General features: G+C 64.8%; 1 protein-coding gene across 7 annotated transcripts; it reads right to left on the minus strand.

Moving 5' to 3' along the window:
- Window positions 1-73: 73 nt before the first annotated feature.
- Window positions 74-27,993, minus strand: GPSM1 (G protein signaling modulator 1). 7 transcript variants are annotated; one of them, XM_074331364.1, is made up of 15 exons: window positions 27,659-27,993; window positions 27,413-27,450; window positions 18,559-18,780; window positions 18,065-18,200; window positions 17,156-17,298; window positions 16,843-16,966; window positions 16,515-16,630; window positions 15,550-15,705; window positions 14,712-14,820; window positions 13,353-13,476; window positions 9,717-9,787; window positions 8,737-8,895; window positions 3,499-3,724; window positions 2,878-3,086; window positions 74-1,834 (listed from the first exon to the last, which is right to left on the minus strand). In XM_074331364.1, exons 3-15 carry the CDS (start codon window positions 18,777-18,779, stop codon window positions 1,628-1,630), a joined length of 2,001 nt encoding a protein of 666 aa, XP_074187465.1. In that variant the 5' UTR covers window position 18,780; window positions 27,413-27,450; window positions 27,659-27,993; the 3' UTR covers window positions 74-1,627. The 7 variants fall into 7 exon arrangements, with proteins under 7 accessions (XP_074187465.1, XP_074187466.1, XP_074187464.1 ...); XM_074331365.1 differs by having other exon boundaries at window positions 27,402-27,450; window positions 27,659-27,779; XM_074331363.1 differs by lacking the exon at window positions 27,413-27,450 and having other exon boundaries at window positions 27,659-27,992.
- Window positions 27,994-27,997: the final 4 nt, after the last annotated feature.

The following is a 27,997-nucleotide window of genomic DNA, read 5'->3' on the forward strand; positions in this document are numbered from 1 at the left end:
TACCCAGGTGAGGTCTGTCACCAGGGCCTCCCCAAGGATCACCCCCCCCCCCAGCACGAATCCCAAAGCAGACAGCATTCACTTGGCAGACTATTGTTTTCCGGAAAAACAAAAACAAATGTACCTTATGGGTTGGAAAGGACCCATGGACCACATGGCAAACACGTGAGAGCAATAAATACGCATGTACATTCAAGTTCTCAGGCGGCCCGAGCAGAAGCCGGTGCTCCAGCATCGACCCCACCCCTGCGAACCCCAGCCTTGGGGGTCCCCCCATACCCATTCATAGCGGTCATCACGTGGAGCCCAGCCCAGCCCTCCACCCACAGCTCCCAGGCTGTACCGTGGGGTGGCAGGGACATGGGGCCAGGCTGATGTACCACCGGAGAAAGAGGTGCCACCTTGTGCCCTGGGGGCCATAGGGCTAAGCTCCACTCCAGGAGTGCTCCAGAAGGGGGCTGCTGGGGGTCCCTGCAGGTGGGCTGAGGCAAGGGTGTGGGTGCGAGCTGATGGCCACGGTCCCCAGGGGATGTCTCTTGCCTCGTCCTGTGGGCCAACCCAGGTGTTCAGGGACCGGACCCCCCCACCCTCCAAGGAAGAAGGCAGTGATGTCACCTCCCCAGCTGGTGGGAGAGAGGGCTGGGTACTCACTGGGGTCCCAGGGCTGAGCTGAGCCCCTCCCAGCTTTGCTGACCCACAGGGCCACCAGGCTGGAGCCCTCATGCCATCACCCGTGCTGGCATGGTCAGGGTGCAGACCTGGCTGCTGGCCCGTCCTCCAGGAACAAGGCCCCATCTGTTGCTGGACTTCAGGGCTTGGAGTTGAGGAATGTCACTGCTCATCCCCCATGTTTCCCCTCGGGGACCCTGCCTATTCAGGATGCCATGGGGCCGGGGGCTAAAGTGCCAGGGCCTGGGGACTCTGTGTGGGGCATGGGAGCCTGCCTCCATTGCCTCGTCAGCTTCCAGGCTTTCTGTGATACCTTCCTGCTCCTCCTCCTCCAGCCTGGGTAGGAGGGAAGGGGACCTTCCAGGGGTGAGAGGCCGGGAGTGGGGCGAGCATGTCTGCTGGGCCATCCTGGGACCAGCTCTGGGAAGGCAGAGATGCCCGTGTAGCTGGCAGCCCCCAGGGAAGAGACTTCAGAGAAACTTTCAGGGCGTGGGGGAGGCAGCAGGGTTTTCACATTTGGCCGGGCAGGACAGAGCGGGCAGTGAGGCAAGGAGAGGGCATGGAGGGTCTGGACAGCACCGGGGTCGGGGGTTGACATGCTGCAGGCCCAGCCTGGGGCAGGGGCAGGGGTGAGGGCAAGGCTGGGCTGGGCAGGCCTGCAGGAAGCTGTGCACCATGTGGGGGCTGGCCCAGGACAGAGTATAGCCTCCCCCACACAGGCAGCCCTGGTTCAAACCTGCCACCCTGGGGAGGGTGACGCCGTGGGGGCAGTGTGCCCAGCGTCTGGCTCAGTGGGAAGGACGGGGGGGGGCTCAGAGGCTGCCCTCAGCCGTGGCCTTGGGAGGAGTTGGCTTCTGAGGAGCCATGGGCATCCTGGACGATTGTGAGCTGCTTCCCCCACCCCTGGGCGTCCAGAAGTGGGCGTGGGGCAGGCCTGGCTGGCTGTGGGTGCGAGGCCTTAGCTGGTGCCGGGCTGGCACTGTTGCCGGGGCTCGGGTGGCCCGCCCACCTCCTGCTCTGGGCTCCCGGCGAGGTCCACCCGCTGCTCGTCCATGCGCTTGGCCTGCACCCTCTGGATGAGGCTGAAGAAGTCCTCGTCGGGCATCGTGGGGCCGCGTGGCAGCCCGTCAGGAGGCGGGCAGCGCTGGTCATCGAGCCTGCAGGACTGGGCGGACATGGACACACGGGTCGCAGCCTCCCCCCCAGGCCTGGGGGTCCGCCCCAGTGCCTGGGCCCAGTGGTCAGCGGCCCCGCTGATGGCCCTGAGGCAGGGGCTGCTGTCAGCAGTGGTCCAGCTCAGGAGTGCGGGTCAGGCCGCCTTAGGTGTCCCTGGATCCCATGGAGTCAGCTCAGGGGCACCACTGGGTGTGGGCTGCTAGGGTACCTGCTCCAAGACCACCGGGCAGTGGGTGGTCACACACCCCTGGGACAGGGTGGGGGGCTGCAGCTCCCAGAGCCTGAGACGTGGAGCCCCCCGGGCCCCCCGTCGGGTCGGGGTGCTGAGGCTGGCAGGCTGAGGGGAACGAGGAGACGTCTGGGTCCTCTGCAGGGTCTGGAGCAGAAGGGCCGGGAGCAAGCGCAGCTGCCGGAGTCTGCGTGCATGTGGATGGGGGGCTCGGGGGTGCCTGGGGGATCTCGGGGGGGGCGGTTTTGAGGTTCCAGGGCTGCGCTTTCCTTTCCTCTGTGGGAATGAATGTCAGTCTGCAGACTTTGCAGCTTCTCCGCTCCAGACACTTCACTGAAGCTTTCCTGACCCTGAACTATGTCTGCAGTTCTGCCTGCCAGACCCCACGTGACAGCGAAACCCCCACCCCTCGTCCCTCCCCGCTCTGTGGGCTGCTGCCTGACCCTGGTTTTCTCTGTCCAGAGGTGCAAGGCTGGAGGACCTGGTGACCCGCCAGCTCTGAACTCTTGTGCTGCCTGGGAGAATTAACCCTGAGGATATCCTCAGGGGCCTTCTCGGGAGAAGGGGGTCCCAGGAGGAAGGCCCCAGATCTGACCACCCCGGGAAACTTGGTGACACTGGCTGAGCCAGCCTGTCAGTCCTCTGCCCTAGAAGTGTCCCCCAGACCCAGCCTGACATGGAGGGACCAGAGCTGCCCACAGGCTGCCAGAAGCCTCCACAGCAGATGGCAAAGGGGCCCTGAGCTACGGGAGGCAGGGGTGGGCCTGGGGGACGCACACCCGCCTTCCCAGCCGCAGGCCTACCTGGCACTTGATGAGCATGTTGAAGAACTCGTCGCCTGGCTCCTGGGGGTCCCCGTCACCACGCAGGTGCCCCAGGTTGTTGTGGGTGATACGCAGCCCAGGCAGGCTGCCCACGCTGGCCCGCTGGTCGTCTAGCCGGCGGCTCTGGGAGCTGGCGATGAGGTCGAAGAGCTCCTCGGTCTGGGGGGAGGCTGTCAGCGAGGGCTGGGCTGCAGGGGGCAGGGCGTGAGCCCAGGGAGGGGTCCTGAGGGCAGGGACCCTCCGAGGGTCAGGCCTGAGGTTGGGCCAGGCTGTCGGGAGGGAGCTGACCTCCATGAGCCCAGCCCAGCCCACCAGCCCTGGGGGTGCAGGGGCCCACACCCGCCTCCATGGGGCTTCTGGGTGGTGCCGGCAAGAGAGCCTCCCCTCCCACGCTCTGCTCCGAGCTGATGTGCCTGACATGTTCCGGAGGGCGGGCAGGATGATGACACGTTCCCCAGTTTTGGGCAAGGCGGGGGCGTGAGCTCATAGCGACAAGGGGCGCTTTGCAGCTGGTCTGCACCGCCTCTCAGGAGCGAGGGCTCGAGGGGGCCCCCAGCCCGGCACCCTCAAGGCCTAGGGGAGCCCCACCAGGATGCTCACCGATCCGCTCCTCCAGGCTGGGGGCCGCGGTGGCCTCGGCAGCGCCAGGCTGGCCGTCCTCCAGGGGACAGCGCTGGTCGTCCATGCGGCTACTCTGGAACTTGCTCAGCAGGTCAAAGAAGCACTCCTCGTCGGAGGACGGGGCCCGGGGGATGCTCTGCGGATGGGGGTGGGTCGGTGCTGGCCACAGAGGTGGCCCTGCTCTGGACGCCAGCCCCACAGATCCCTGGGCACCATGGAGGGGGCTGGCTCAGCCCGGGGCCAACATCAGGACCCTCCTCTGTCACCTGCTGGCCACCCTGCCCCAAACCTACTCCCCGGCCTGCTTCTTCTCCTCCCAGCAGCACCACCACCCAGCCCTCAGCCATTCTCCCCTCCAGACACGACATGCCCTTCCCTTGGGCCACCCACACCCTGCCACTCCAACCCCACATACACAGCCTGAAATGCCCTTGCTGGGCATCATACACACCCACAGTGGTCTGTGCCAGGGCCCGAGGGGCCAGCATCATCAGGTCATATCACTAAAGGCAAGGAGCCCAACTTGGGAGAGGTGAAGGCTCCTGTGTTCCAACCCTTGTGGGGTTTGGGCAACATGTTTATAGGGTCCTTGACTAGTGGGCAGGCCCAAAGGACAGTGGATGTGTGGGGCCAAGACACTGAGTGTGAGGTATTCAGGCTGAAGAGAAAGTGCTAACATCCATCAGCCCCTCCCTCCGTGTGCTGGCTGAGGTCCCAGCCTGGAGGCCTAGGGTCTGCTCTGGGTGGTTGGGGTTACAGAGCCCGGATGTTAGGCTGAGAGCAGGGGGTTTGCCATTGGATCACAGGCACTCTGGGAGACAGTCAGTGTGCAGCCTGGGCATTGGGGAGCGCTGACCCAAGGATGACCCAGCTGGTGGGGTCAGCAGGGGAGGGGAGGGGAGCCCTTGGAAGGGCCACAGTTCTGGAGGGAGAGGGAGAGGCGGGGTGAGAAGCAAAACACCAGGTCACCGAGCCTGGCTGAGTTCCAACTGGCAGGGTGACCTTGGGCAAGCCCACCCCCGCCCTGGACCACCCACATGAGTGGCGGCTGGAAAGTGGGATCTATCGGGGCCTCCCCAAAGGGCAGGGCTAGGGCAGGTCCACCCCCAGCCTCCCCAGGCCTGGTCCAGGGGCCCCTGAGGGCTGACAGGTGGACGGGATGGCTTTCTGATAACACTGGCTGCAAACAGGCATCCCATTCACCTCCTGTTGGAAACGAGGGCCCCTACCAAGCCCCAGCCCGTCCATCTCTCAGCTGGCTGGTGGCCTCCTTGGGGCAGCTCAGAGCTGGGCTTGTACAGGCCATAAGAGCAAAGGGGTCACCTACTGGGTGCCGGCGCTGCCCAAAGGGCATGACTCCTGAGCTCCAGACAGCCCACCACCACCCCGTTTCACAGGAGGAAGAGGAGGCTGAGGCACAGAGACTGCACAGCTTCCCAAGGTCACACAGGACAGGGGCAGGCTGGGATCCCACGCCCAGCAGGCCCAGCCTGGGCTCTGGCTGTGGGGCTGGCAGGTGGCAGCCTGGAGGACAGAGCCCCTTCTGGGGCTCTGGGCTGTGGTCCCCCTCTCTGCCCCTCCTCCCGGGGCAGGCCCAGAGCCAAGGCTTGGGGGAGTTCAGGAAGCCCTCCTCAGGGCTCTCTCTCCTGCAGCCCAGCCCCCCAGCCCCCAGAGAGCCTGGAGGGGAGGGAAGGGACAGCTGGTGTGAGGGGCCCAAGGGCCCTGGCCAGGCCCTTACAGGCAAACCAAGGGCATGGGTGGTGCCTCCGCTAGGGGATCGTGGGCTCTTTTCACAGGCTGTTTGGGGCCAAGTAGTTGTGGGGGGCCCTGGCCTCAGCCAGGAGTGGGGTGAGCACAGCACCACCCCATTGTGGTCCAGCTGAATGGAGCCAGGCCCCTCTGGGGACAGGTGTGACCCCATAGTCCTCCAGCCTCCCCTGGGCTGAAACTCAGGGCTCAAGGGACGCACACAAATGGAGGTGGGGCCTCAGAGCACCATCACCACTGTGACAGGGGCTGAGCTGACAGCTTCCCCCAAGGCTGCCCGAGGTTCCGAGGCCCTGAGGCAGAGCCCAGAGCCCTGAGCCACCTGCTAAGGGCTGACACTTGCCTCATGCGTCGTGAGGGAGGGGGCTGAGACCACAGGCACACACAATGAGGCCCCTCACCAGACAGTTGGGTGGCCCCACACCTTCACGCAGCACACCACCCTGGGTCCTGGCAGGACACCCCCATGCTCCAGTCTCTCCTTTGCCCCAAACTCAGGGTCTGTCCATCTGGAGGTCTCAGAGCTTCTCCTCAGAGCTCACTCTGGTCCCTCAGCTAGAATGCCAGCTGTTTCTCCAGGGGAGGAAGGGGCCTGCGCGTCCGCAGCTTGCTTGCACAGCTCCTCAGAGCTGCAGCTGCCATGGGCCCGGAGCTGCCCAGGACCGAGGGCAGGGGTCACGGGCAGGTGGGCAGGCCGCTGGGGCAGCACGGAATGCTGAAACTCACATCCACGGCATGGGCCCCGGGCAGACCACTCAGTTCCCACCCCTGGGGTAACTGCACCCCCCCCCAAGAGGAGAGCTCTGCCTGAGCCCAGCTTCACACAGGCCTGGGAGCTCCCCAAACCTCCATCTGTGTTGGGGACCCCACACTCACGCCAATCCACAGCTACTGCAGCAGCGGCACTGGTCGGGGTGCTCGGCCACGTGGAGCCCAGTCAGGACGCCAAGGCCTGTGCCACCTTCCTGCCTGTGTGCCCAGTGCCGCCTCACTGCCCATGCTTAAATAGGACCAGAGGGAGGGCCCTCCCCATCCCGCCCACCGCGCTGTGCTCCATCACACACACACACAGGCGCACGCTCTGTAAACACCCGGAGATGGATTTCCATGAGCACAGCACTGAGTGCTCTGGCTCGGGGCCTGTGGCCATCACACCAGGAGGCCAAGGGCTTTGGGAACCTGTGTGGACAGCACTTTCCCACTCTGACCAGGCTCCAAGCTGGGCCAACCCGCGAGAAGCCACATCCTTCTTCAGCCCGACTCCCAAGCTGGGGCTGCTGCAGCCCGGTGAGGAGCTGGGCGGACGGAGGCTTTCTATGCTGGGCCCCGGCCACCCTGCGTAGCCACCTCCCACACAACAGCCCCCTGGCCTTTGCCCAGCCCCAGGCCCAGGGCCCTCCTTGGCCTCACACTGCCTGTCGTGTTGTCCCTGTCCTGCTCGGGGACGCCCTGGAGCCTGGGCCTCTAGCTCACTCAGGAGGAGCCCCATCCTTGCTCACACCACGACCAGCCCTGGAAGAGGCTGTGAGCCCTGACAGGAGATGTGAGGACAGGCTGGGGGACCCTGGAGCTCCCCTCATTGGCCCCTCCCTGTCCTGCTCCTTCCACAGTGAGCTCAGGGTCCCAGGGGTTCCTGCCAGCAGCCTGGGCCGGCCCTCCAAGGCTGCCTTTTGTGGGGGAGCTGGTGGGCGGGGCCTTGGCCCTCCACTATGGCCTCTCAGCACTCTGCCGTAGGAATTTCCTGCAAAGGCACTGGAAGGGCCTGAAGCCCCAGTGTCCTCCACAGGGACCAAGCTGCAGGGGCCAGGAGCTGACCACGGCCTTGGAACTCCGGCTCCACCACTTCTAGCGGACGCCTCGACCAGCTTCTTTGCTGCTCTGTACCTCAGTCTCCCCTCTTGGGGCTGCTGTAATTGCACCATACATGACAAGCCTGAGTGTCGGCTGTTGTCTCTGTTCGGAAGAAGAGGCCCCAGGACAGCAGCCACAAGGACTTGTCTGGACCCAGAATTCACATGTGGAACAGGTGAGCAGGGCTCACAGTGCCGGCCTGCCCCATGTGCTGGCCTGGCTGGGGCTAGGAGAGCCATGTGCTGCCTCGGCCAGCCCGGGCCCCACCTGCCCAGGTCCCCTCTGGGGCCTGAGGCTCTGGGAACCCCAGGATAGGAGGTGGGGGGACACAGCTTTGCCTTTCCAGGAAGACTAAACAGCTATTGTGTGGGGAGGCTGGTGTGGTTTCAGGGCTCAGGGAACCAGAAAGACAAGTCTCTGTTTTCCCTGCTGTAAAGGGGCCTAGGCAGCTGGGGGCACAGGCTCTGCCCCCTGCCTCACTCAGCCCCCAATTCACAGTATGAAAAAAGTAGGTGCGGACGGCACCGTCCCCTGCTAAGGACGGTCCCTGGGTGCAGACTCTCAGGCAGTGGGGGCCATAGCACAGCCAGGCTTCACCCATCCCTGCCCGGCCCTGGTCAGGTCCTTCCTGCTCCAGAGCCCGTTGTGGCTACCCAGGGCCTTGGGACTGGGGGTCGTGCTCTGCCCAGGCCCCTTCTGGCTGGGCTCACTCCAAGGCCCCACGGCCCCGACCTTCCGGGTCAGGCCAGCCCTGCTCCCCATGCCCCACCCTGAGATGAGTTCTCAGGGCCCCTCAGACCCCACAACTCCCCCTCTACTGGTGGCGAGGCCCGTGCACCTGCGGCCTGACCGGTGCCCCCCCAGGGATCCCCTTGGTGCCCTCCTCATCTCACTCCATGGACACAGACCCTGACCAGCTGGGCAGTGCTGGGCTCAAATGGGGTTGGCAGAAACTTCCCTGGGCTCGTGGGAAAGAGGGCAGGAAGCAACCCTCTGGGGGGGAAATCCTGCACGCATGCTCCCCGCAGGCTGGGGAGGTACTGCCTACGCCCTCAGAGGGAATTGTTTTTAGACATTCCGGAGGCTTGGACTAGGTGTTTTGCATGGAGTGCTCCAGGCTGACCATTGAATCCAGCCCAGGCGCCTGGGCACAGTGGGACACCTGCCAGGTAGCAAGAGGCCAGGTCCCCATCCCTCCATCCCCCATCTGTCCGTCTACCTGAGCACCAGTCCATTGGTCCCCCATCCATCTGTCCACCCAGCCCCTAGCTGTCCATCCATCTCTGTATGCTGACCCTGGCCAGGCCCAGGACCTGAGCTGCCCCGGCCCCAGCTGTCCGGCAAAACCTTGCTAGGCTGTCTGCTGCCCCGTCCATGAAGCCTCAGTCCAGCTCCTCAGGTGGCCTGGGCCTCACTGAGGCCAGATGCAGCTGGCAGCTAAACACTGTCCCTGTACTGAGTGCCCTGGAGTGTCAGCAGGCCCAGTGCCCACCAGATCCCAGGGCACAGCCAGGGCCATGACCTCTGCCCCCTGGAGTGGCCTCCCAGGTCTGCTGCCCCAGTGGGGCCTCCATCAGAGCCCAAGGGGAAGTCACCTACCACACGAGGCACCTGTACGCGCACGTCTGCGCTGTCCAGCGGGGAGTGGCTGCCCTCCCGGGGCCTCCTGTCAGCGGCGTCCAGCCCTTCCTGGTACTTCCTGCTCCTCACGGGGAGGGGGAGCCGGTCCCCACAGTGATGGCTGTCTCCATTCTGCCCCTGGGGGGAGAGGCGTGGAGAGGACGTAGGTGACTGAAGCCATGCTCCCCATCCCCATCCTTAGGGAGGCAGGGCCATTTCACACACACATGATGGCACTGTGGCCTGAGGGAAGAGGAAGAGAGGACCAGCAAGCCCCTGGAGGCCCGGGGAGAAACAGCGCGGGGCACTGGAAGGGCTCGAGCTGGGTGTCTGACCCCCCAAACATCGACTTTCTCACACTGAGCAACGAGTGGCCATGGGTGACCCTGAGCCTTGTCTCCCTGCAGGCCCCCCAGGGGCATCTGCAACTGAACCCTGTCTACACTGGGGTCACCAGAGGCTCAGAAAGCCAGGCCCATACAGCACCCACTGCCGGCAGGTACAGAGCGGGCCCAGGGCCCCTCGCGCGAGCCCTAAATCTGTGTGGGGTTTGCAGAGCCCTAGCAGCCCCACCAGTAACACTTTGCTTCTCCTTGGGGCAGAGTCCGAGTGTGAGAGAGCAGATAGGAGTGGGCACTGCCCAGGACACTGGGCCATGGCTGGACAGGGGCACAGGGTCTGCAGTACAGAAAGACCGTGGATTGTCCCCAGGGGGCGTGGCTCACAGGAGAGAGGGAGCAGGCACTGGTACTACAGGGCCTTGGGGGGGCCTTTTGGGGGCCTGCCGGGGCAGATGGCCATTTGTCTCCCATGGCGGGGAGAGCACGGGGACAGGAGTGAGGCAGCTCAGGAAACACTGCAGTGGCCTCATTAGCCCACCACCCACACTCTGCTTCTAAGTGCTGGCACTGCTCCAGTGACATCCCGAGGCCCCAGCCGCCCACCCCGCCCTCACTCACCCGCTCCAGCGGGAGCCTCAGCAAGTCCCAGGCTTCCGCACTCAGCCGCTGTGGCCTCTTGGGCCTGGCCCCTGAAAGGTAACAGCTCGGTCAGCCAGCGCTGTCCCTGGCCTCCAGGTTGGCTGGCACAGGCCGGGGCCATCTAGGGAGCAGGGATACGAAGACGAGCCACGTAGAGGCAAACACCTCTTCCATATGGCCTCTGCCCCTACTGGACAGGCCATCAAGTGTCAACATGGAGTGGACTCTGCAGGGGCCTGGTGCGGTCTGGCTTTGGTGCCCCCCCATAAGGTCCAGTTCCCAAGTTCAGGACCCAACTCTTCCCACCTACTCTGTGGTCACCCCAGTGCCATGCACGGGCTCTACTCATGAAGCCCAGCTGCTCTGTGGACGGCATGGCAGCTGGACCCAGAGCCTCCCCCTCCCACGTGGCCCAGCACACGCCACAGCTAGCAGCAGGGAGGAGCAGGCAGGGGCCTCAGCATGGCCGCCCGACACAGCCCTGCCCCCACACTTACTGACTCAGATACAGTCCCTAGAGGGGAGCCGGCTTAGGCGGCCAGTCATTCAGACCAACCAAGTGCCCAGGGCTTCCTAAGAACCGGGCAGGTGGTCTAGAGCCGGCTGGAGGGAATAGCGTGGGCAGCTGTGCCCTCTCTGTCTTGGCCTCCAGGTTCTAAGGAGGCCACACCCTGCCCCCTGTGCTCCAAAGGCCGAGAAATGAGACGGCCTGGGTGGGAATGCAGTGGTCCCCGGAGGAGGGTCTGTGGCTACTGTCCCAGGAGCCAGGGACAGGGCCGCTGCAGTGGCCTGACCAGGAGGCAGCTGGCCAGCTCCTGGAAGCGCTTAGGGGGCCCTGCAGGTCTAGGACTTGGGGCCGTCTGCTGGCCTCCCCATCCCAGGCATAACCGCCCACAGCAGGGCTCCCTGCCCCTGCTGCATGGTGCTCAGAGCGGGGCAGCCTGTCCCCACGCTGTGAGGCTGAGGGGATGGGGCAGAGAGTGGGATCAGGGTCCCCTGCTGCTCCCTGCCCCGTTAGGAACAAACGATGGTTCATCCACAAACCACACGGCTTGGGGACAGCACCTCCCCTCCCCCGTGCGCAGTGATGGGGAGAATGGAGGTGGGGCATCTACATCCTGAGGCTGACGTGCACCCCACAGGCCGTGCAGCCTCTGTGCAGGGGTGTCTACTCACCACAGCCAGCGGGAACCCTGCTCCATCGCCCGCCAGGGCCTCTCTCTCGGCTGCCCTGACATCCTAGGGGCCCGATCAGTTTCCCCACCTCGTATGCGGGCCCCAGGCCCCACACAGCCGCTTCTGCCCCACCTGGCCCTCCACGTCCCTGGCCAAGGCAAAGGCTGAAATGCCCCTCTGAGACGCAGTGTCTGGCCCTGGGGCGGGTCCCCTCCTGACCACCAAGGGCAGCAGGCCCTCTGGGCCCAGCTGAATGCACCCTCTGTATGCAGAGTGCCAAAGTCTTCCCCGCCCTTGGCTGAGCCGTGCTGACTGCGGGCATTAGGTCCTGCCTGGCACCACTGGCTCGATTCCCACCTCTCCCACCCAAGAGGGTGAGGTCTGGAAACTTCCCTGAGCACTGTCCCACCCCACCCGATTCTGACCTGCACCCTTTCGTTTCTGTCCCCACCACGTGATGCCCGGTCCCAACCCATGGGGACCTGAGTCCCACCGCCCTCGCCTGCCTCGTGCCCCAGCCTTGCCCCTGAAGTCCCTTCTCCGTCCAGCCACTAGAGATCTCCTTAGGAGCTGGGCTAGCTCTCATTCCTCCTGTCCACCCTGCAGGGGCCGCATCGGCGTGGGGTGGGGCTCACACAGGCGCCCACAAGGCCCTGCCACCCTCAACCCTGTCCCCTCCCCTCTCGCCTCACTGCATCCCCTCCAGACACAGCTGCAGGCCATGTGCTCAGTGCTCGGACAGCGATGTGTCCGCACGTTCAGCTCTCATCCCTGCCAGGCGCTGTTCCCAGGGTGACCAGTGGGCCTGCTTCCCATGTGGGGACACTGACGCACAGCTGGATCAAGTCACTTAGCCAGCTGGCCGGGACATGGTGGAGTCAGGGCCACAGCCCATAGCCGAACTGCTGTTTGGGTGTTACACGTACACCCCAACCCCCCAGGGTGGCTGACACACTATCCAGGGCCCCCTCTGGCCTGAGCAGGGACCAGAAGGTGAAGCAACCACTGAGCGGTGCAAGTGGGGAGCGGGGCAGCTTATGCCCCGTGGGGCAGAGGACAGCCAAGGCCCATCAGGGGCAGGCAGGGGGACAGCCAACAGAGAGGGCAGGCGGGCAGCCCCAAGGGCTCAGGGCTGGCCGGGCCTTCAGACCGCCTCCTCTGGCCTGCCCTCCCAGGATGGCTTGTTCCCAGCATCTGCTGGTGGCCTGGCGCTGGCAGCCTGGCTGGGGAGGGTCCGGGCTCTGGCACAGCCAGTGAGGGAAGGACAAAGCTGCCTTGTCCCTGCACAGCCCGGCCGTTCACCCACCAGGTGCCCCCCTTTCCTCAGCTCCAAGGACGAAAATGTCAGAATGCGGGGCTGGGCCACGCCTCTGTGGGAGCCTTGCCACATGCCGGGCCCAGCCCTGGCCCCACCTACTGCTGGGGTTCCCAGAGGGTGGTCCAAGGGCCAGGGGTGGCCAGGGGTTCCGGGCAGAGCTGCCTGCCCTTGGAAAACCATGGCCTGAAGAGTAGACACTGACTTCCCGGGAGGCTGTACTCCATCCCACCCCCTTTGGCCACAGTGCCCCCAAAACAAGGGTGGCTGAAGGTCCTGGAAGCCTTTGCTCCCTCCCTTTGGTCGTCAGCTTCTGCGTGGGGGGTGACACGGATTCCTCTATCTCCCAGGAGGCCATTGTCTGTAACCCCAGGGACCTACCACCGCAGCCCATATCCGCTTCCCCGGCCTGGTCCTGGGCAGGCCGGGAGCTTTGAAGGCTGGGGCAGGGCGGGCGCCCCTAGGAACGCAGCATCAGCAGGCTGGGGAGAGACGCTTGGAAAAGTCAAGAACCATGGGTTGGGACCGTGTGGGTGGGGAGGGGGCCGCTAGCTCCCTGCCCCAAGCCTGCCCCACACCCACCTACAGCTGTCTGGAGAAGCCAACTCAGGGTGCACCCTGTCCCCCGCCCCCCCAATTTATTAATCTATTTGCTTTGCAGAGAACATTCTGTCCTTATGTGCACATCGCTGACCTGTACGGGACGACCAGCAGCCAGTGAGTGAGAAGATCGTTACAGCCGGACCCATTAGCACCCCAGCAGGCTCCCTGGCCTCTCTGGCTGACTCAGCTCCCACTCCTCTTGGCAGCCCCCTCCCCCTCTGATCCTGAAGGGGAGCTCTCCCCTAGGCCCAGCCCCCAGCCTGGAAGGGGTCCTGAGCCCCAGAGGGGGCGGAGCAGCAAGGAAAGGGCAGTGAGAGCCCTCTCCCCCTCTTCCTGCCCACTGTGGTACCACTAGCTGATAAACTGGGGGGGCTCAGGGTGACCACAGGCCCCAGTGCTGCCCAGGCCCTTGCCTGAGCCAGCCCCCCACCCCCGCGTGGCCCTCCTGTCACACCCCTGCATCCCGGCCCAGGGCTGAGCTGTGGGGAGCAGGACTCCCCACGCCCAGTCCAGGAACTCACCTTGGGCCTCATACCCTGCCAGGTCTGGCTTCTCGGCAGCCGCCGGGCTGGTCAGCCGGCCTAGAGCCAGCTGCAGCTGTGCCACATTCATGCGGGCCGTGAGCTCCCCGTTTCGGTCCCCAATCTATAGCCAAACAGGACCAAGTCAGTGGGCAGGCAGCTGGGAGGCCCCTCTGTGGGCCTCCAAGGGAACCGGGCCTCACTGTCCCCAGAGGTGGGTCTGGGGGGGGTCTGTCCCTGGGTGGGGGTGGCCTCCCGTACTGCACACCACCCTCCTCACACTGTAGGAAGGCTTGGGCCTCGGGCAGCCAGGCTGTGTGGGTGGGGCCCTCCTCGGGCACCCTCCTGTGGCCTGTCAGTCTGCCTGGGCTGCACCTCTCCGCCCCTGGAGCTTCCTGTCCACCCCTCCTGCGCCCGCCAGGCTCACGGCTCCTCCCTGGCTCCCAGCTCAGAGCACAGGCTCACCAGGGGGATCCTCAGTACACTACCCAGGGGCGAGCCAAAGGGCGGGCGGGCTGGGGGGCTTCCGCACAGAGCCACTGCTGCACCCCGCCGGTGCTTGAGGGACACGGGGCTGGTCCTGCTGGCAGCCCTGGTGGAGGGCTCCCCAGGCCAGGCCCTCCCAATCTGAGCTTTCCTGCCCCTCCCACCTCCATCTGGGCACCTGTAGGCTTTGCCCTCCCATGGGCATGGGGCTATGGTGCGTCTAAGTGGGCACTGGGGGTGTGCTAGAGGGATGCGATGTGGCCCTGCCCTGGGGGCTGCTTCTTGGAGGCGGGGTGGGGGCCAAGGAGCAGGGTGGGGGTGAGGCAAGGTGAGGACAGGCCAGGAACTGGGGGGTCAGAGTTCACCTGTGACAACCCTGTGGTTCTAAGCCACGGGCTGCCCTGACCACAACAGGAGGGTCCTGGGTGGACAGGCCCTCGGAGACCCTTCCCCAGGAAGGTGTGTGGCTTTGAGGGTCCCAGGGGGATATCCTGCGGGGTGGCCGTGACTTGGTGCCCCTAGGCTGCCTCTGGGTGTTAGGCCCAGCCTGTCCAGTTTCGCTGGGGATAGAAGGACCTGGATGTGGACCTGCCCATGGGGCACACTGACATTCTAGGGGTGGAAAACAGCTCCCCTGTGCCCCCAGCCCCACCTCCTGCTATAGCAGATAGGCAGCCAGCAGGTGTCCAAACACGGGTGGCCAGCCCCTGTGCAGCACTCAGCAATGGCCCGGAAAAGACAGGGGAACAGTCGGGAACAGGCCAGAGCACACAGAGGCACCCAGCCAGTCTGGGGAGGGCTGAACAGCACCGGGGGCCTCCAATGTGGGCACAGCAGTGGTTGGGGGCCGAGGGGAGGGCAGGCCCGGCTCACCTCCTGGGAGATCTCCAAGTGCTTCTTGGCGAAGGTCAGGGCTTGTGCCGGGCTCCCCATGGACACGTAGGCGTTCCCCAGACTCCAGCATGCCCGGCCCTCGCCCACTCTGCCAGGTAGGGAAACCGAGTCCACGTCTGCAACCCCTAGGCCTGCCAGCCTGCCCACCAGTCCAGCCATCCCAAGCCCCCCACCTCCAGGTGATCAGGCCCAACGTGACAAGAAGTGGAAAGGACAGAGAAGGTGAGGGTGCGTTGTGGGATCGGGCCCTGGGGGCGCCAGCGTTCCTGACGTGGCCTCGCTCGCCCCCTAGTGGCCGGTGAGGCTCTCATCCATGGCTCCCTCCACCCCTGGGGGCGGTGGTGACTCCAGTCTCTCGGGCCATTCATTTTTTAACTGATGTGAAACCTAACAGAAGCTTAACCACTCCAAAGTGCACGATGTGGTGGACATTTACTATCTGTGACCGTCGCCACCATCCAGTTCTACGCCTTCACCACCCCGAGGAGAAGGCACGGGCCATGAGGGCCTGGCAGGGCAGCCTGTAGAAGACCCTCCTCCCCACCACCCAGGAGTGAAACTCCCCAACGAGCTTGTGCCAAGGGTCCCTGCAAGCGGTCAGTGCAGCGTCCACCCGGTCTCGCCTCCTCCCACTTAGTGGGTGGCTCAGAGCTGGGTGGGGCAGCCCTGCTCAGCATCCCTCAGTGGTCAGTGGTCAGTGGCAGAGCGGGGACTCAGACCGAGGCCTCGGCGACTGTAACGCTGTGATTCAGTCGCAGGGACCGCTGGGAGCCCTCCGGGCCGGGCCGCTGCCCCCACTGCCACCCACGCCGCTCACCTGTCGGCCAGCTCCTGTGCGATGAGCAGGTGGCGCAGGTGGAACTCGGCGGCACGCTCGTAGTCCTGCAGCAGCGTGTACGTGTTGCCCAGGCTGTAGCAGGCCTGTGCCTCCACCGCCTGGTCCTTGAGCTGCCGGGACAGCTGCAGCGTCTTCCTGTGGAGAGCAGGGTCAGCCCCCAGGAAGGCGGGCTCCAGCATTCCCCTTCCCTGGGGGACTGGGCTCTGCTCACAGCACCCCTTTGTCCAAAGGGTAGATGGTGGGCAATGGGGGAAGCAGGCCACCCACCCCGAGGCCTCCAGCCCCAGGATCCCACTGGGCTTTCTCTGGGGCTGGCCACATCCCCATCCTCACATGGCCAAAGCACCTGACTACTGGAACCAAACAGATGGGGCCCCTCCAGGCTCTGCCCCACTGGCTAGTCACCTCACTATCCAGCCTCTGCCTCTCCACGGGGGGCCCAGAGGCAGCAACACTTGGCTCAAGGTCTTGACATGGGGCATCGGGCTCGTCACAGGGCCCAGTGCAAACAACCCGCTCTCTGCCCAGTGGCCACCTCTCTGCTACTCAGGCCAGGGGGCAGATGGCCCAGAGAGCATCCTGGCACAAGTCAGGGACCCCCAGGAGCCAGTGAGGTCCCTACACTCCTGAGTCTATATGGCAATGCTTATACCTGCATCCCAGAACTGTCACGAGGAGCAAAGACAGCTCCGGGGTTCCCCCATGACCGACACCAGGGGGCCCTGAGCCAAGGCTGGCGTGCGCCTGGCACACAGTGCCCCCACCAGTGCTCACAGAGGGCAGGCACTGCAGTTATTCCCGTCCCCGGCAGCCCTGAGCTTCGCTTTTGTCAGGCTGCCCCTGGGGAGGCTGGGAGGTCAGACTCACCCACCTGGGGGCCGTGCCTCTGGGCCCGCGCCCTCCTCAGGGCCCACCCTCTCCCTGGCTGGGTGCGGGGCGCCTACTTGTAGTACTCAGCAGCCACGTCAAAGCGCCCCAGGAAGATGTGGGCATTCCCCAGGTTGCTGTAAGCCCTTCGCTCGGCCGCTTTGTCTCCAAATTCCTTAGCGATGGCCAGGCGCTGAGGACACAGACCCATGGACCAGGTGGTCACGGAGCAGCCCCATAACCTGACAGGGACGGCAGGTGCTGCCTCCCCACCCAGGGTGGCCCCCCCGTGTGTACGTGTCTGGAGGAGCCGCCCTGGGACCCCAGGCACCAAGCCCAGACAGAGCATGGGGCTGATGCTGGGACCGTGCCTGCTGCTGCCCGCCCCACCGTCCATCCACTCACCTCCTTGTGGAAGGTGATGGCCTCCACGAAGCTGCCCAGCAGGTAGTGGGTGTTGCCCAGGTTGCCGTAGGCCCTGCCCTGGGCCGCCCGGTCACCCAGCTCCTTCACCAGGGACAGGTTCCTCCTGGGGGCCGAGTCCATCTGAGCCGTGTCCCTCCCTCCCAGTGTGAGGGAAGCAGGGCCCCAGCGACCCATCCCCCCAGGCTAGGGGCCGCGGTGAGGCTGGGAGTGGGCCCTATGCCCAGGACTGCTGCCCAGTCCCTGTGCCCGGCAGGGGCTGCTGGAAGGTGCGGACGACCCACAGCCCACTCACTCGTAGAACTCGGAGGCCCTGCGCAGCGTCTCCCGCACGTCGGGTGGCACGTGCCCGGGGTCCTGTGCGGCGCTCCAGGACAGCTGTTTGCCCTTGGCGTGGTACACGTTCCCGATGTTGTAGAGCGCCCGGGCCTCCCCAATCTGCAGGTGACATGGAGGTTGGGGTGCTCTGCAACCACACCCCCAAGGAGCCCGCTGGCCCCGAGGCGTGCATGCGAAGCTGGGCGCCTGCTCCTTGGCCCACCATCCAAGCTGCTTCTGGGGCCCCAAAGGCAAGGACCTGGGTGGGGCATCACTAGGCCCAGATGCTGAGGCAGGGGTGGGCCCTGCAGGGGCGGGGGAGGGAGCCCAGCTCTGGCCCTCTTGGGCCCCTTCTCGCCTCCTCCCATTGGGGTGGCCAGGCCCCTCATGGAAGCCCAGGGGAGGGGCTCCGGCTCAGGGCCAGACGCTGTGACTTGGGGCAAGTCCCATCACCCCTCCAGCCTCAGGTTCCTCGTCTGTGTAGAGAGCAAGGACACCTATCCCACAGGGGAACAGGGTGGGCAGGTCACAAAGAGGGCTGCCAGGTGTCCGGTTCAGGCCAGACCAGAGGCTGCTCTATGCGTGGCAGCTACTGCACTGACATCCGTGGAGACAGCAACTGGGGGTTTTGGCAGATTCGGCGGGTGGGGAGAGGGGGAACTGACATGGACCATGGGGGTTGGGGACTCCAGCTTGGGGAACTGGGCCTCAGCCCCATGGTGTCGGCATGAGCTGGAAGTGCCCTCATTCTGAGGGGGCCCTCATCCCATCTTCCTCCCACAGGGGGACAGCGTGGGGCCGTGAATGGTGTGTCACAATCCCAGACCTGAACGGGGCCACAGGTCAAGGGCGGTACAGGCAGGCATCCTGGGGGCTGACAACCTACCTTGTCTCCCTGCTCCTGGGCAATGTCAAGGTGACGCTGGCAGCACACGATGGCCTCGTCGAAGCGGCCCAGGACCTTGAGTGTGTTGCCCAGGTTCCCACTGGCCTTGGCCTCCCCCATGCGGTCACCGATGGTCCTGGAGGGCAGGAAGGAGTGAGGCACCAGGATAAATCTGCCAGGATTGAGCCCAGCAAGGGGCCCGGGCAAGGGTGGAAGGACCAGCCCTTGGGTGCAGTGTGCAGCCCAGGGTCCCGCTTCTGCAGGGCCAGGTCTGGGGGAGACCCCTGCACAGCCTACAGCTGTTGGGGCTTGGGGAGGACCCCACATGAGACAGGCAGAGCTGGGGGGCCTCCAAGCAAGAAATAACGCTACGGTAACTCATTCAGTGAATCCTGCATTGTGATTGCCCCTCCGAGGGCAGGGACCCAGACCCACCAGGACTGACCCAACAGCTGAGGCAGGCCCCTGCACCCACCCCCGTGCCCGTGGCTCACCGGGCCAGGAGCAGGTCGTGCTTGTGGTACTCCAGTGCCCGGGCGTACTCCTTCAGGTAGAAGTAGGCATTGCCCAGCTGGCTGTAGATGGCACTCAGCGTCTTCAGGTCCTCGGTGCCCACCTGCACAGCCGCCTCGAAGAAGGCCACACCCGCCTTGAAGTCCCCAGCCTTGCAGAGACGCTCGCCCTCCAGGGCCAGCTCCAAGCACGAGGCCTCCATCCTGGGCAGAGAAGAGAGGTCAGCGCCTGGGCACCCAGGCCCCTCATGTCATCACTGTGACCACAGGGTCCCTCAGATGGCAGTGGCCCGTGCCACACCTGTGCATGCAGATGTAAATCTCTTCTTGGATAAACACCCAGAAGCACGTGCTGGGTCTGACGGCGTGCCACCCCCAGGTGGGCACACCGTGTGGCTCACTTATGCCCAAACATCCTCACCACCAGGGCTCAGGAGCGCCCCGGGTGAAGTCGTGTCTGCGACTACAGCAAGACCCTCAGGCTTTGGTGGCCGAGCTCCAAACACTGCAGACCAACCAGTGCCAGCTGCCTAGGTGAGGGACTAGCAGGGGCTAGATGCCACATGCCATCTTCCTGAGTGGCCATGGCAGCCTGGGGCAGACCCCGATCCCCACGGAGGATGACCAAGGCTCAGAGAAGGTCAGTGAGCCAGTCAACGCCACACAGGCAGGGTCTGAGCCTAGCCCCTCCCCCACCCTGCATCCTGGGGGGCCCATCCTCCAAGCTCTCAGTGGGGTCTAGGGGTTCAGCCATCATCTGTCTTCACCTCCAGTCCTCTGGGGGGCATGGTTGCATTTGATCCAAGAGTCAACCAGCCCCCAGCCCCTTCCTGCCACCTCCCCCAAACTGAGAAGTGCTGCTGGGTGCTGGCCAGAGCTAGCCTGCGAAACAGCTGTTCCCCCCAAGTGGCCCCCCAGCCTTGGTGCTGCTGTGGGCGGCTCCTTGTCCCAGGATGAACCCAACCCCTGGAAAGCTGCCTCTGGATCCTGCCCTGTGAATGTGACCCAACCCCAAGGGCCCAGGGCCACTGACACCCTCACTGGAGGCTGTGCTGGTCCTCACGCCCCCACCTTTGGGCAGCAGCTTCAGAGAGGGGGTGCCTCACCATTGGGCGCTGCACAGCGCCCTGAGGTGGGGCCCTGGGCCTTGGGCAAGCTGCGCTCCGGACACAGCCGGCAGGGGAGTCATGGGCACTGGGGGTCAATGTGGCCGGCCCTGGCTCTGGCCCTCCTTGCTGTGGGGCTGTGGAGGACACTTTGCCCCGCCAGGGCCTCAGTCTACTCCTCCATCCTGCTCCAGTTGGTCATGTGGCTCCCAGGCTCAAGGCCTGACCCGTCGCCCTGCCCTTGGGCGGGAGGGCACTTAGCAGAGGGACACAGAGGCCATGGGCGCGGGCGGCGAAAGCAGGAGCCCCAAGCTGGAGGATGCCCTCGGGGTGGGGGGGAGGGGCAAAGGGACTACTGGGCCTCAGGGAGGGGGTGTCATGCAGGTGGCAGAAGGGGCCAGGGAGAGGGTCCTCCCACAAACGTCGGGTGGCCCCCAGCCCAGCGGCTGAACACAGAGACCTGGCAAAGTGGGGGATGTGCTCTGCACGGTCAGGCCAGCCGGCCCCGATTATCCTGTCTCATTTCCATTGCTTTCTGAGGTCATCAGGGTTTGTGGAAAACATACAGAGTAATTAAAATTGTCCATACTAAACAGCCCCGTGTACCCAAGGTACTCGCCCCTTCTCTGTGTTGTTAGAATTGTGCAATGATCAGGACTTATTGGGGGAAAGCAACATATTTCCTTAAAAAAATGAACGAAGCTGTTTAGGCCAGTGTTTCTCAACCAGTTTAACCAAATGCCCCTTTGATACAAACCACACAACCATTCACTCTGTCCCCACGTTATCGAGAACACGAGCACCTTAAATGCCTCCAACGCTAATGCTAATGACACAGGCGAATAGGCTGGGGTGGGCCGGTGAACCCTAGAGAAGCTGTGCCCAGCGCCCTGTGCCCCATGGGCCCACAGCTCTCTGCAGGGGAGCCTCCCTTTCACTGGGCCCCTCCCCTCTGTGGAGGGGAACCCACCACCTCCCTGGTGCAGGCAGAGCCCTGTGACCTCTCAGAGAGCCAGGGGTCAGGGGCGAGGCTTTGAGACCAGGACACAGGCCAGGCCTTCCACCCACAACATGCCCTTGCCTCAGCAGCCACCTGGCCGAGAGCTCAGGGAAGGGCCATCAGGGCGCACGTCAGGGCAGCCCCACTCCCACCGAGGTGCCACCCACACAGCTTCTTAGCCAAGGCCTACTTGTTCCTGCCCACTTGGCAAGCCGTGCGACAGGCGATCTGCCCCGTCCTCCAGGTGACTATGGAGGAGGGGACTTGGGTACCTTCGGAGAGGAACACACCCTGCTGACTCTGCCAGGGCTGCCCCCGCCCCAATCTCAGAGCAAAGTTTCCTAGTTTGGGAAGGGCCTGGGGCCCAGAGTCAAGGGGGTGGGCAGGGCACGCTGAGGGGGTGTCATCGCGAGCAGACTGCAGGGGTCTAACAGGCACTCAGCGACGTGGGGAGGTAACGTGGAGAAGCACTAGGCAGGGTGTCTGGGGCTAGAAGCCCCCACCCCCTCCACTTATCCCAAGATCCTCCAGCCACACCTGGACCACCAAGCTGGCACCCGTGACCCCACCCCCACCCAGTCACTGCCTGTCTTCCCCAGTGCCCTCCCCGGTGCCTGCCACACCTCTTCCTATGCAGGTATCGCATCTTCTGCACGTACAACCACAGCTCCAGGCCGACGGGCAGCAGCAGCGGGTGGGGGCGGGGGCCACCATACACCACTTTGCACACGGCCTTCTCCGCCAAGCTCAGGGCCACAGGCTGGCCCTCCATGACGGCAGCCGGCATCGTGGGCTCCGGACCTCCCTCCTGGCCGTCAGCCCTCGCCCCACCTTGGCTATTGGTCCTGAGGTTGCACTGGTCTTGGGGTTCCCCTGCCTCTCCCCACCCCAGGCCCTCAGGCAGACCATTTGGGGCTCACAGCCACTAAGGTGGATCAAGGGATAAGGGGCAGCTCAGAGCCTCGGATCAGCGCTGTCAGCAGGGCGGGTCGGGGAGCGGGCGGGAGAGCCCAGAGGACATCCTTTCCGGGACTGTATCCTCCCTCCCACTCACCCCGACTCCTCCTCAGCAAACTGTTACTCCACTCTGACCCCACGGCCAGCTCTGGGCCAGAGCCCCAACACTCAGCACGAAGGAGCCCCAGGTCATCGTGAATGAAGGAAGGAGATGGCACACTGGGTTATGCCGGCTGCCAGCCCCAGTCCCTTCTCTCCATGGGGCAGAGCTCTCCGAGCTGGGGAAGCCCACCCTGCCTCCAGGGCCCACCTGCAGCGAAGCCGGGATTCCTTCCTGGCAGGGTCGGCGCTTGGTCCAGCCCAGCCCTGCTCCTAGTCTGCTCCCTGGTCCCCGCCCCCCCCAAGCCGGACTATGTCCTCGGGGGACCCCGTACACGGCAGGGCCCACGGATACGAAGCATGGAGTCCAGGCCATGATGTTAGCACCTCCCACCCTGACCGTCTGAAGGGGGCTCCAGATCCCAGGTCTAAGGCAGTAGGGGTCTGGGGAGGCTGCCAGGGCCAGTGGGGGCGGCTTTGGAGCCACGGACATCAGTCCCCCCAGCTCCTTTCCTCAAACTTCCCAGCCCCTCACCCACATATTCTGCCCGGCTTCCAGCCCCTCCAGCCACCCATGACCAATGAGGAGGCCAGACAGTGACCTTCCCTGGGCAAAGGGAGGAGTAGTGGGGATCGGTGCCAACGTCCAGCTACAGAGAGGGGGCCGCGGAGGCGCAGAGGTGGCTGGGTCCCCAGTCCAGGCCTCTCAGGGCAGAGTGGTGGTGGTGAGACATCCCAGGCGTCTGTCAGGGTCCTTCCTTCCCAGCCCCTGGGACTGTACGGGCCCTCGCAGAGGCTCTCTCGGCCCTAATAGTGGGCATGGGCAGCCCCTCCTGCCAGGCCACTTGTCTTCTCAGCTGTGGGCGCTAGGGCAGGAGGGGTCCCCAAAGCTGCACAGCTAGGGACCCCAGGATGGAAAGGAAAGTTCAGCTCCAGGGTGAGGGAACTGGACAGCAGGATGGGCCCTACTCCAAGACCAACCACCCTGGGGTCTGAGCAAGGGTGAGTGGAAGGGTGTGCAGGACGCAGGACGCAAGGCAGGCATCAGCCACGAAGTCCTGCAGGCCCTGACCATTTTGGGGGACTTTGGGAGGGTAGAGTCCTGGAAGGAAGGAGCGGGAAGGTGGCTGCAGAGATGGGAGGACCAGGTCCCAGGCTGCCTGCCGTGCCAGGCTCCCCAGGGTGTCCAGGCTGAGTGTCCTCCCTGCCCTGAGGCCTCTGCCTAACGCTGCTTGTCCATCCCCCAAGACAGCTCAGCTGAGGGGGGCAGGGCAGGGCCTGGACTACTTCCTCTGTGCCCAGCTCCTGTCAACAAGCTGAACCCCCAAACTCTGCACCCTCATATCAATACCAGGCTCCTCCTCCGCCTGCTGGGGCTGCACTGCAGGCCACCCTGTCCTGGCGCCTCTGTCCCCCACACCACCTCTGCAGGCCTGTGGGGATTTGCCCCGTCACCTGGCAAGGTGCCCATGCACACGGGCAGCACTGGGGCTGCAGCTGCCCTGGGCACACCCCTCCCAAGACCTGGCCCAGCACCTCCGGCGATTCGGGACCAGCATGCCCGCCGCAGCGGGTTCCGCATCCACTCGCTAACACCAGCCTGCCCAGCGCACCTCGCCTTGCAAGGGGCTGACCAGGGCCGGCTCTCGCAGTGGCCACACTGCACCGGCCAGGAGGCTCTGCCGCCCGCCTGTGGGCTCACCGGCTGATGCAGCCTTCACTGACTCCGCAGTGAGCAGCCTTCCTTCACCACGTCACGCCACACCCCTCCAGCCTGGCCCTGGCACCCGAGACAGCATCCTGGCCCCACCTGGACTATACTCTCCTGCTCTCTGCCCCCTGCCCCCACCTGTGTGCCCCACCAGACTCCACGGGTCCTCTGGTGCTGACGATGGAGACCGGCCTCCACATCTCACCACCTGCAGCTAAGCAGGGGCCGTGTCCCCTCAGCCCCACGCTCTGCTAAAGGCAATCACCACCGTCCTCCCTCTCCAGCGCCGTCACCCCCACTTGTCCCTGCTCACCCCCGTGCGGGTGGCCCCAGAGTGAAGCCACACTGCATCTCCTCCAGTGGGGAGTGGAGGGGCAGCAGGGAGCAGGCAGCGGCCTGGGGTGGCATCGCTGTGGAGGAGGCTGTGAGTGTCACCCAGCTTGGGAATCCAGGGCCAGGCCAAGGAAGGGCCACCAGGCCATTAATCCCCAGAGGGCCCCCAGGGCCAACGCCTGGGGAACCCGGGAGGGAGCCGAGTGGGGACGGACCGGTGGCCCCTTTCTAGGTGCCTGCTGTTGGGGACACATCTCTAAGGGCCACCCCCACAGTGAGGGTGTTCTGCCACTGCCACTCTCCCCTTGCCAGCCCTAGGCAGGGGCATTTAGCGGCTGCTGGGGGAAGTCAGGAGAGGACCACCCATGGCTTCCCCACTTTCCAGAGCTTCTCAGGCACCTGCTCATCCCTCCTCCCCCTGCCTGGCGGCCCCTCCCTCCCAAACCCCTGCTCCGGGCAGGAGGGGCAGCTGGGCCCAGGTGCAGGGGACCACTTCTGCCTCTCTGACCCAGCCCCTCCCTAGGGCCTCGTGTGGGGACTTGCTGGCTCCCGATGGCTATTCTAAGCTCAGTGCTCCCAGGCCCAGTGCTCTCAGGGCCCAGTGCTCCCAGGGCCCGTTTTAGACTGAACTCTCTCACCAGCAAAAATGTCAGAGTGGGAAAGGGAGCCCCTGGGAGTGGGCCGGGCGGAAGAGACCTGGCCCATCCCCAGGGAGCCCCCCACACACACAGAGGTCCCCCCAAAACAGCTATCCAGGCAGTGCCCAGACCAAGTGGATCTTTCCACCAGGTGTCTGCACCCCTCAACTCCAACGCCACTGGTGGGCTCCCCCCGACGCACGTGTGGGCTTCAAGGGGGCAGACGGCCTTTTGACAGCTTCCTGGCTGCAGTGGCCTGAGGCTGCTGGAGCTGGGGCTGCAGGCCCCTCCTCTTCTGCCCCACAGCCCCACCTGTCCAGGACACCCCCACCCCTTCCTGCCAGCCTCCAAAAGCCAGCTCTGACCAGGAACTGCCCTGCCCACCCTGGCCGTGGCTACCTGGTCGGTCAGGTCCAAACCCCCCACAGGCCTCCCCCCAGGCACTGCAGAAGGTTCATGCCCCACGTCCCAAATCTGCACTAGGCTCGCCCAGTCCAGCTCAGCTCAGGTTTCAGCTTGCAATGATGCCAGGCTGGACTCGGGGCCTCTCCCAGCATCCCTTCTGAGCTTTGTCCCTGCCCAGGGACAACTTCCCCAGGCCAGGGTCCTGTCTGGTGTGTCCCTGTTGGGCTTCAGCACCAGCCGACACCCCAGGCTCCCCAGTCAAGCCTGTGGAGTGACGAGGTCAGTTGGACCCCATGTTCAGCTGTGCAGGGTCTGCCAGCTCTCTCTCTCTCTCTCTCTCTCTCTCTCTCTCTCTCTCTCACACACACACAGCCAGTTGCCACCAAATCAACTCCTGTCATTCTTTAGGACAAAGCACCCCCTCTCCATCAAACAGATGACCCTGGGGCAAATGCTGCCTGCACAGCTCTCCATCGGGGGGAGTGGTGGAGGGGACTGTTCAGGGCAGGCCTCCAGCGTCAGCTGCCAGCAGCGCCCCCCCCCCCATGAGGCCCAGGAGCCAGGCCAGGGGCTCAGGCTCCATCCTGAGACCACACAATGGGGGCTGTGTCTCTGGCCAACAGCACAGCCCAGACCAAGGTGGGAGGGGCAGCAAGGCCTCTGCACCGTCACACACCCTCATTCTGTACGTCGGGGTGCAGGCAGAGGTTTGCTATTGACGGACTCCCAGCTAGGCCCCCTGAAGGTTCAGCAGCCAGGAGGCCACAGGGTCTTACGGAGGGCTGGGGGTGCTGGGATGATTTCATCCCTCCAAGTCAGGGGGTGGGGGCATCGGGCCCATTGCAGGGAGCCAGGCCTGCCTCTGGGAGCTGCCGCCATAATTGGCCCTGCTCAGCACTGACACCTGCACAGGTTGGCAGAGTCCAGCACCCCTCAGAGGTCTTGTGCCCGCCTGAGCAGGGCCCAGGGCAGCATCCTGTGGAACATTCTAACCGGGCCTAGAGTGACCAAGCAGGTATGCAGCCCTGGGCAGGGCACCTCGTCATCTCTGATGAGTGTGGGGTGCAGAGCCCAGACCGCTGCCATCACCCATGAATCTGCCTGGAGGCAGGTGTCCTTTTAGGCAGGCACACACCCACCTGGCTGGCTGGCTCTGCAGCCCCAACCCCAGTGCAATCCACTGGACCCCAATGCATGGGGTGGGCCAGTGGGGGGCAGAGTCCCACCCATGACACAGCCTGGTCTCCAGCCATGCTGCCCCCATGGCAATGGGGAGGTGATGCCAGCATTGGGAGGCGAGCTCCTGGCAGCCCCCTCCACACACCTGCTGTGCCAGGAGGCCCAACTGCCAGGAGAGCACAGCTGGAGAAGCTGCTAGTCTCTCACACCGTCGGGGTACTGGGGTTGGGGGTGTTCCGGCAGGTTGCTGCCCATTCCAGGCACCCTTCCTGCACACTCACTGGTCTCCACGCTTTTGCTAGTCCCGGGCTCTCATGGGCACGCTGGCAGTGGGAGGCCCCAGGGATCCCCTGGGCCCTTTACCCTCCCGCCCCCACTCCCAAGCTCCCCTACCCCCTACATCCCCCCGTATTTCCAACAGATATCCCTGGAACTCCCACCCTTGCACCCACACCCCCCAGAACCCCCCACTCCCAGCCCCCCACTCTCTCACTCCCACCCCCGCCGCCTCCCAAGGAGGGCGCGTCCCCGCCACGTTGCGAGCCTGCAGCCGCCTTTGTTCCAGGCCGCCCGCCGCCTGCTGCCCGGCCGCCCACCGGGTCCCGGCTGCCCGCTGCCCCACGGTCCGCCCAGCCCACCTGGAGTAGAGACGCCGGGCCGGGCCGGGCAGCTCGTCGGCGGCGGGCGGGGCTGGACCGGCCATGGGCCGGGGTCACCTAGGGCCGAGGCTGCGCACCCCTCGCTCGCGCCGCCCAGCGTCTGTCTCCCGTCCGCTGTCCTCTGTCCACTGTCCACTGTCCGTCCGCCTGTCCCCGCCAGCGGGAGGCGCCGAGGAAGTGATGTGCTTGGGGCGCCGCCCCTCCCGCCATGGCCGTGATGTCACCAGTCCCTCCTCCCTCCGCGCGGTGGGGGAGGGGAGGGGAGCGGGAGGAGAGGAAGCTAGTGGGGGGCGGGTCACGGCTGGTGGAGGGGCGGGAGCCGGTGCGGCTGGTATAGGGGCTGGCAGTGGTGCGCCCGCGGACTCCCCAGGGTCGAGGGCAGGGACCTGGAGTTGGCATTGCTTCTGGGTCCTGGGTGGCAGTGCATCCCTGCTGGCCTCCCCACCCCCTTTTTTCCATCCCCCACGTGGTGTTGTTTGAGGGCCCCCTGCCTTTGTTTGGCAGACACCCCTCTTGGTGGTCCTATGACCTTCTCCTCCAGTCCAACCCTTACTGGGTCACCCCTTCTCCAAACTGGTAGTGGGGTGTGGACATTGGGGAGCTCCTCTGGCTAGTTTTTTTGGGGGGAGGCTGATTACAAACACGGTTCTGTCCCCCATGTGAATTTACAGGTCTGAGAGGAGTGAGTGGCCCTGGAGGCTGTCCACAGTGACGAGCCTCCTGACTGCTGTTCCTCACCACAGAGATACCTTGAGTTGCCACGTCGCCCTCCCAACCTTGGTTTTATCTGTGAAGTGTGGTGACAGGGAAAAGGAAGAATGCAGGCAGAGTTGGGCTGAGCCCACCCCAGGGGTGTCCCAGCCCCTGCAACCGGCCACCTCCTCCTCTGAATTCCCAGAGTGCTGATGGCCAGAGCCCCACCCGCCCAAGCTATGCACTGCCTCAGGGCCACCTCCCGGCACAGGGGCCTCGCAGCAGGCCCATTCGGGTCTCACCTGGTTCTGTCCTGCTCCCCTTCTCAACCCCGACCTTCCGGTGCAGCCAGGAGACGCCAAACCATGGAAAGGCTCTGTGACCTAGCGGACAAGACAAGTCCAGGAGCCAGCCAGAGAGGGGCTACTCTCCTCCGCAGCTTTCCAGCCCCTCCCAGGAGCCTTCGGGAAAATACCAAGGCCTTTAGCCAGACCCTCGGCAGAATGCAGCCCGCAGGACACTGGCTTCAGGCAAAGGAAGACAGATCGAAAATAAACACGAGATAAAAAAGGGCCCACTGGCCAGGCTCGTTTGTTTTTCCTACAGAAGAGAGGCAGCATGCAATGAGAACCATCTGTGCC

Source organism: Rhinolophus sinicus, linkage group LG04, assembly GCF_036562045.2.
Source record: "Rhinolophus sinicus isolate RSC01 linkage group LG04, ASM3656204v1, whole genome shotgun sequence".
Lineage (NCBI taxonomy): Eukaryota > Metazoa > Chordata > Mammalia > Chiroptera > Rhinolophidae > Rhinolophus > Rhinolophus sinicus.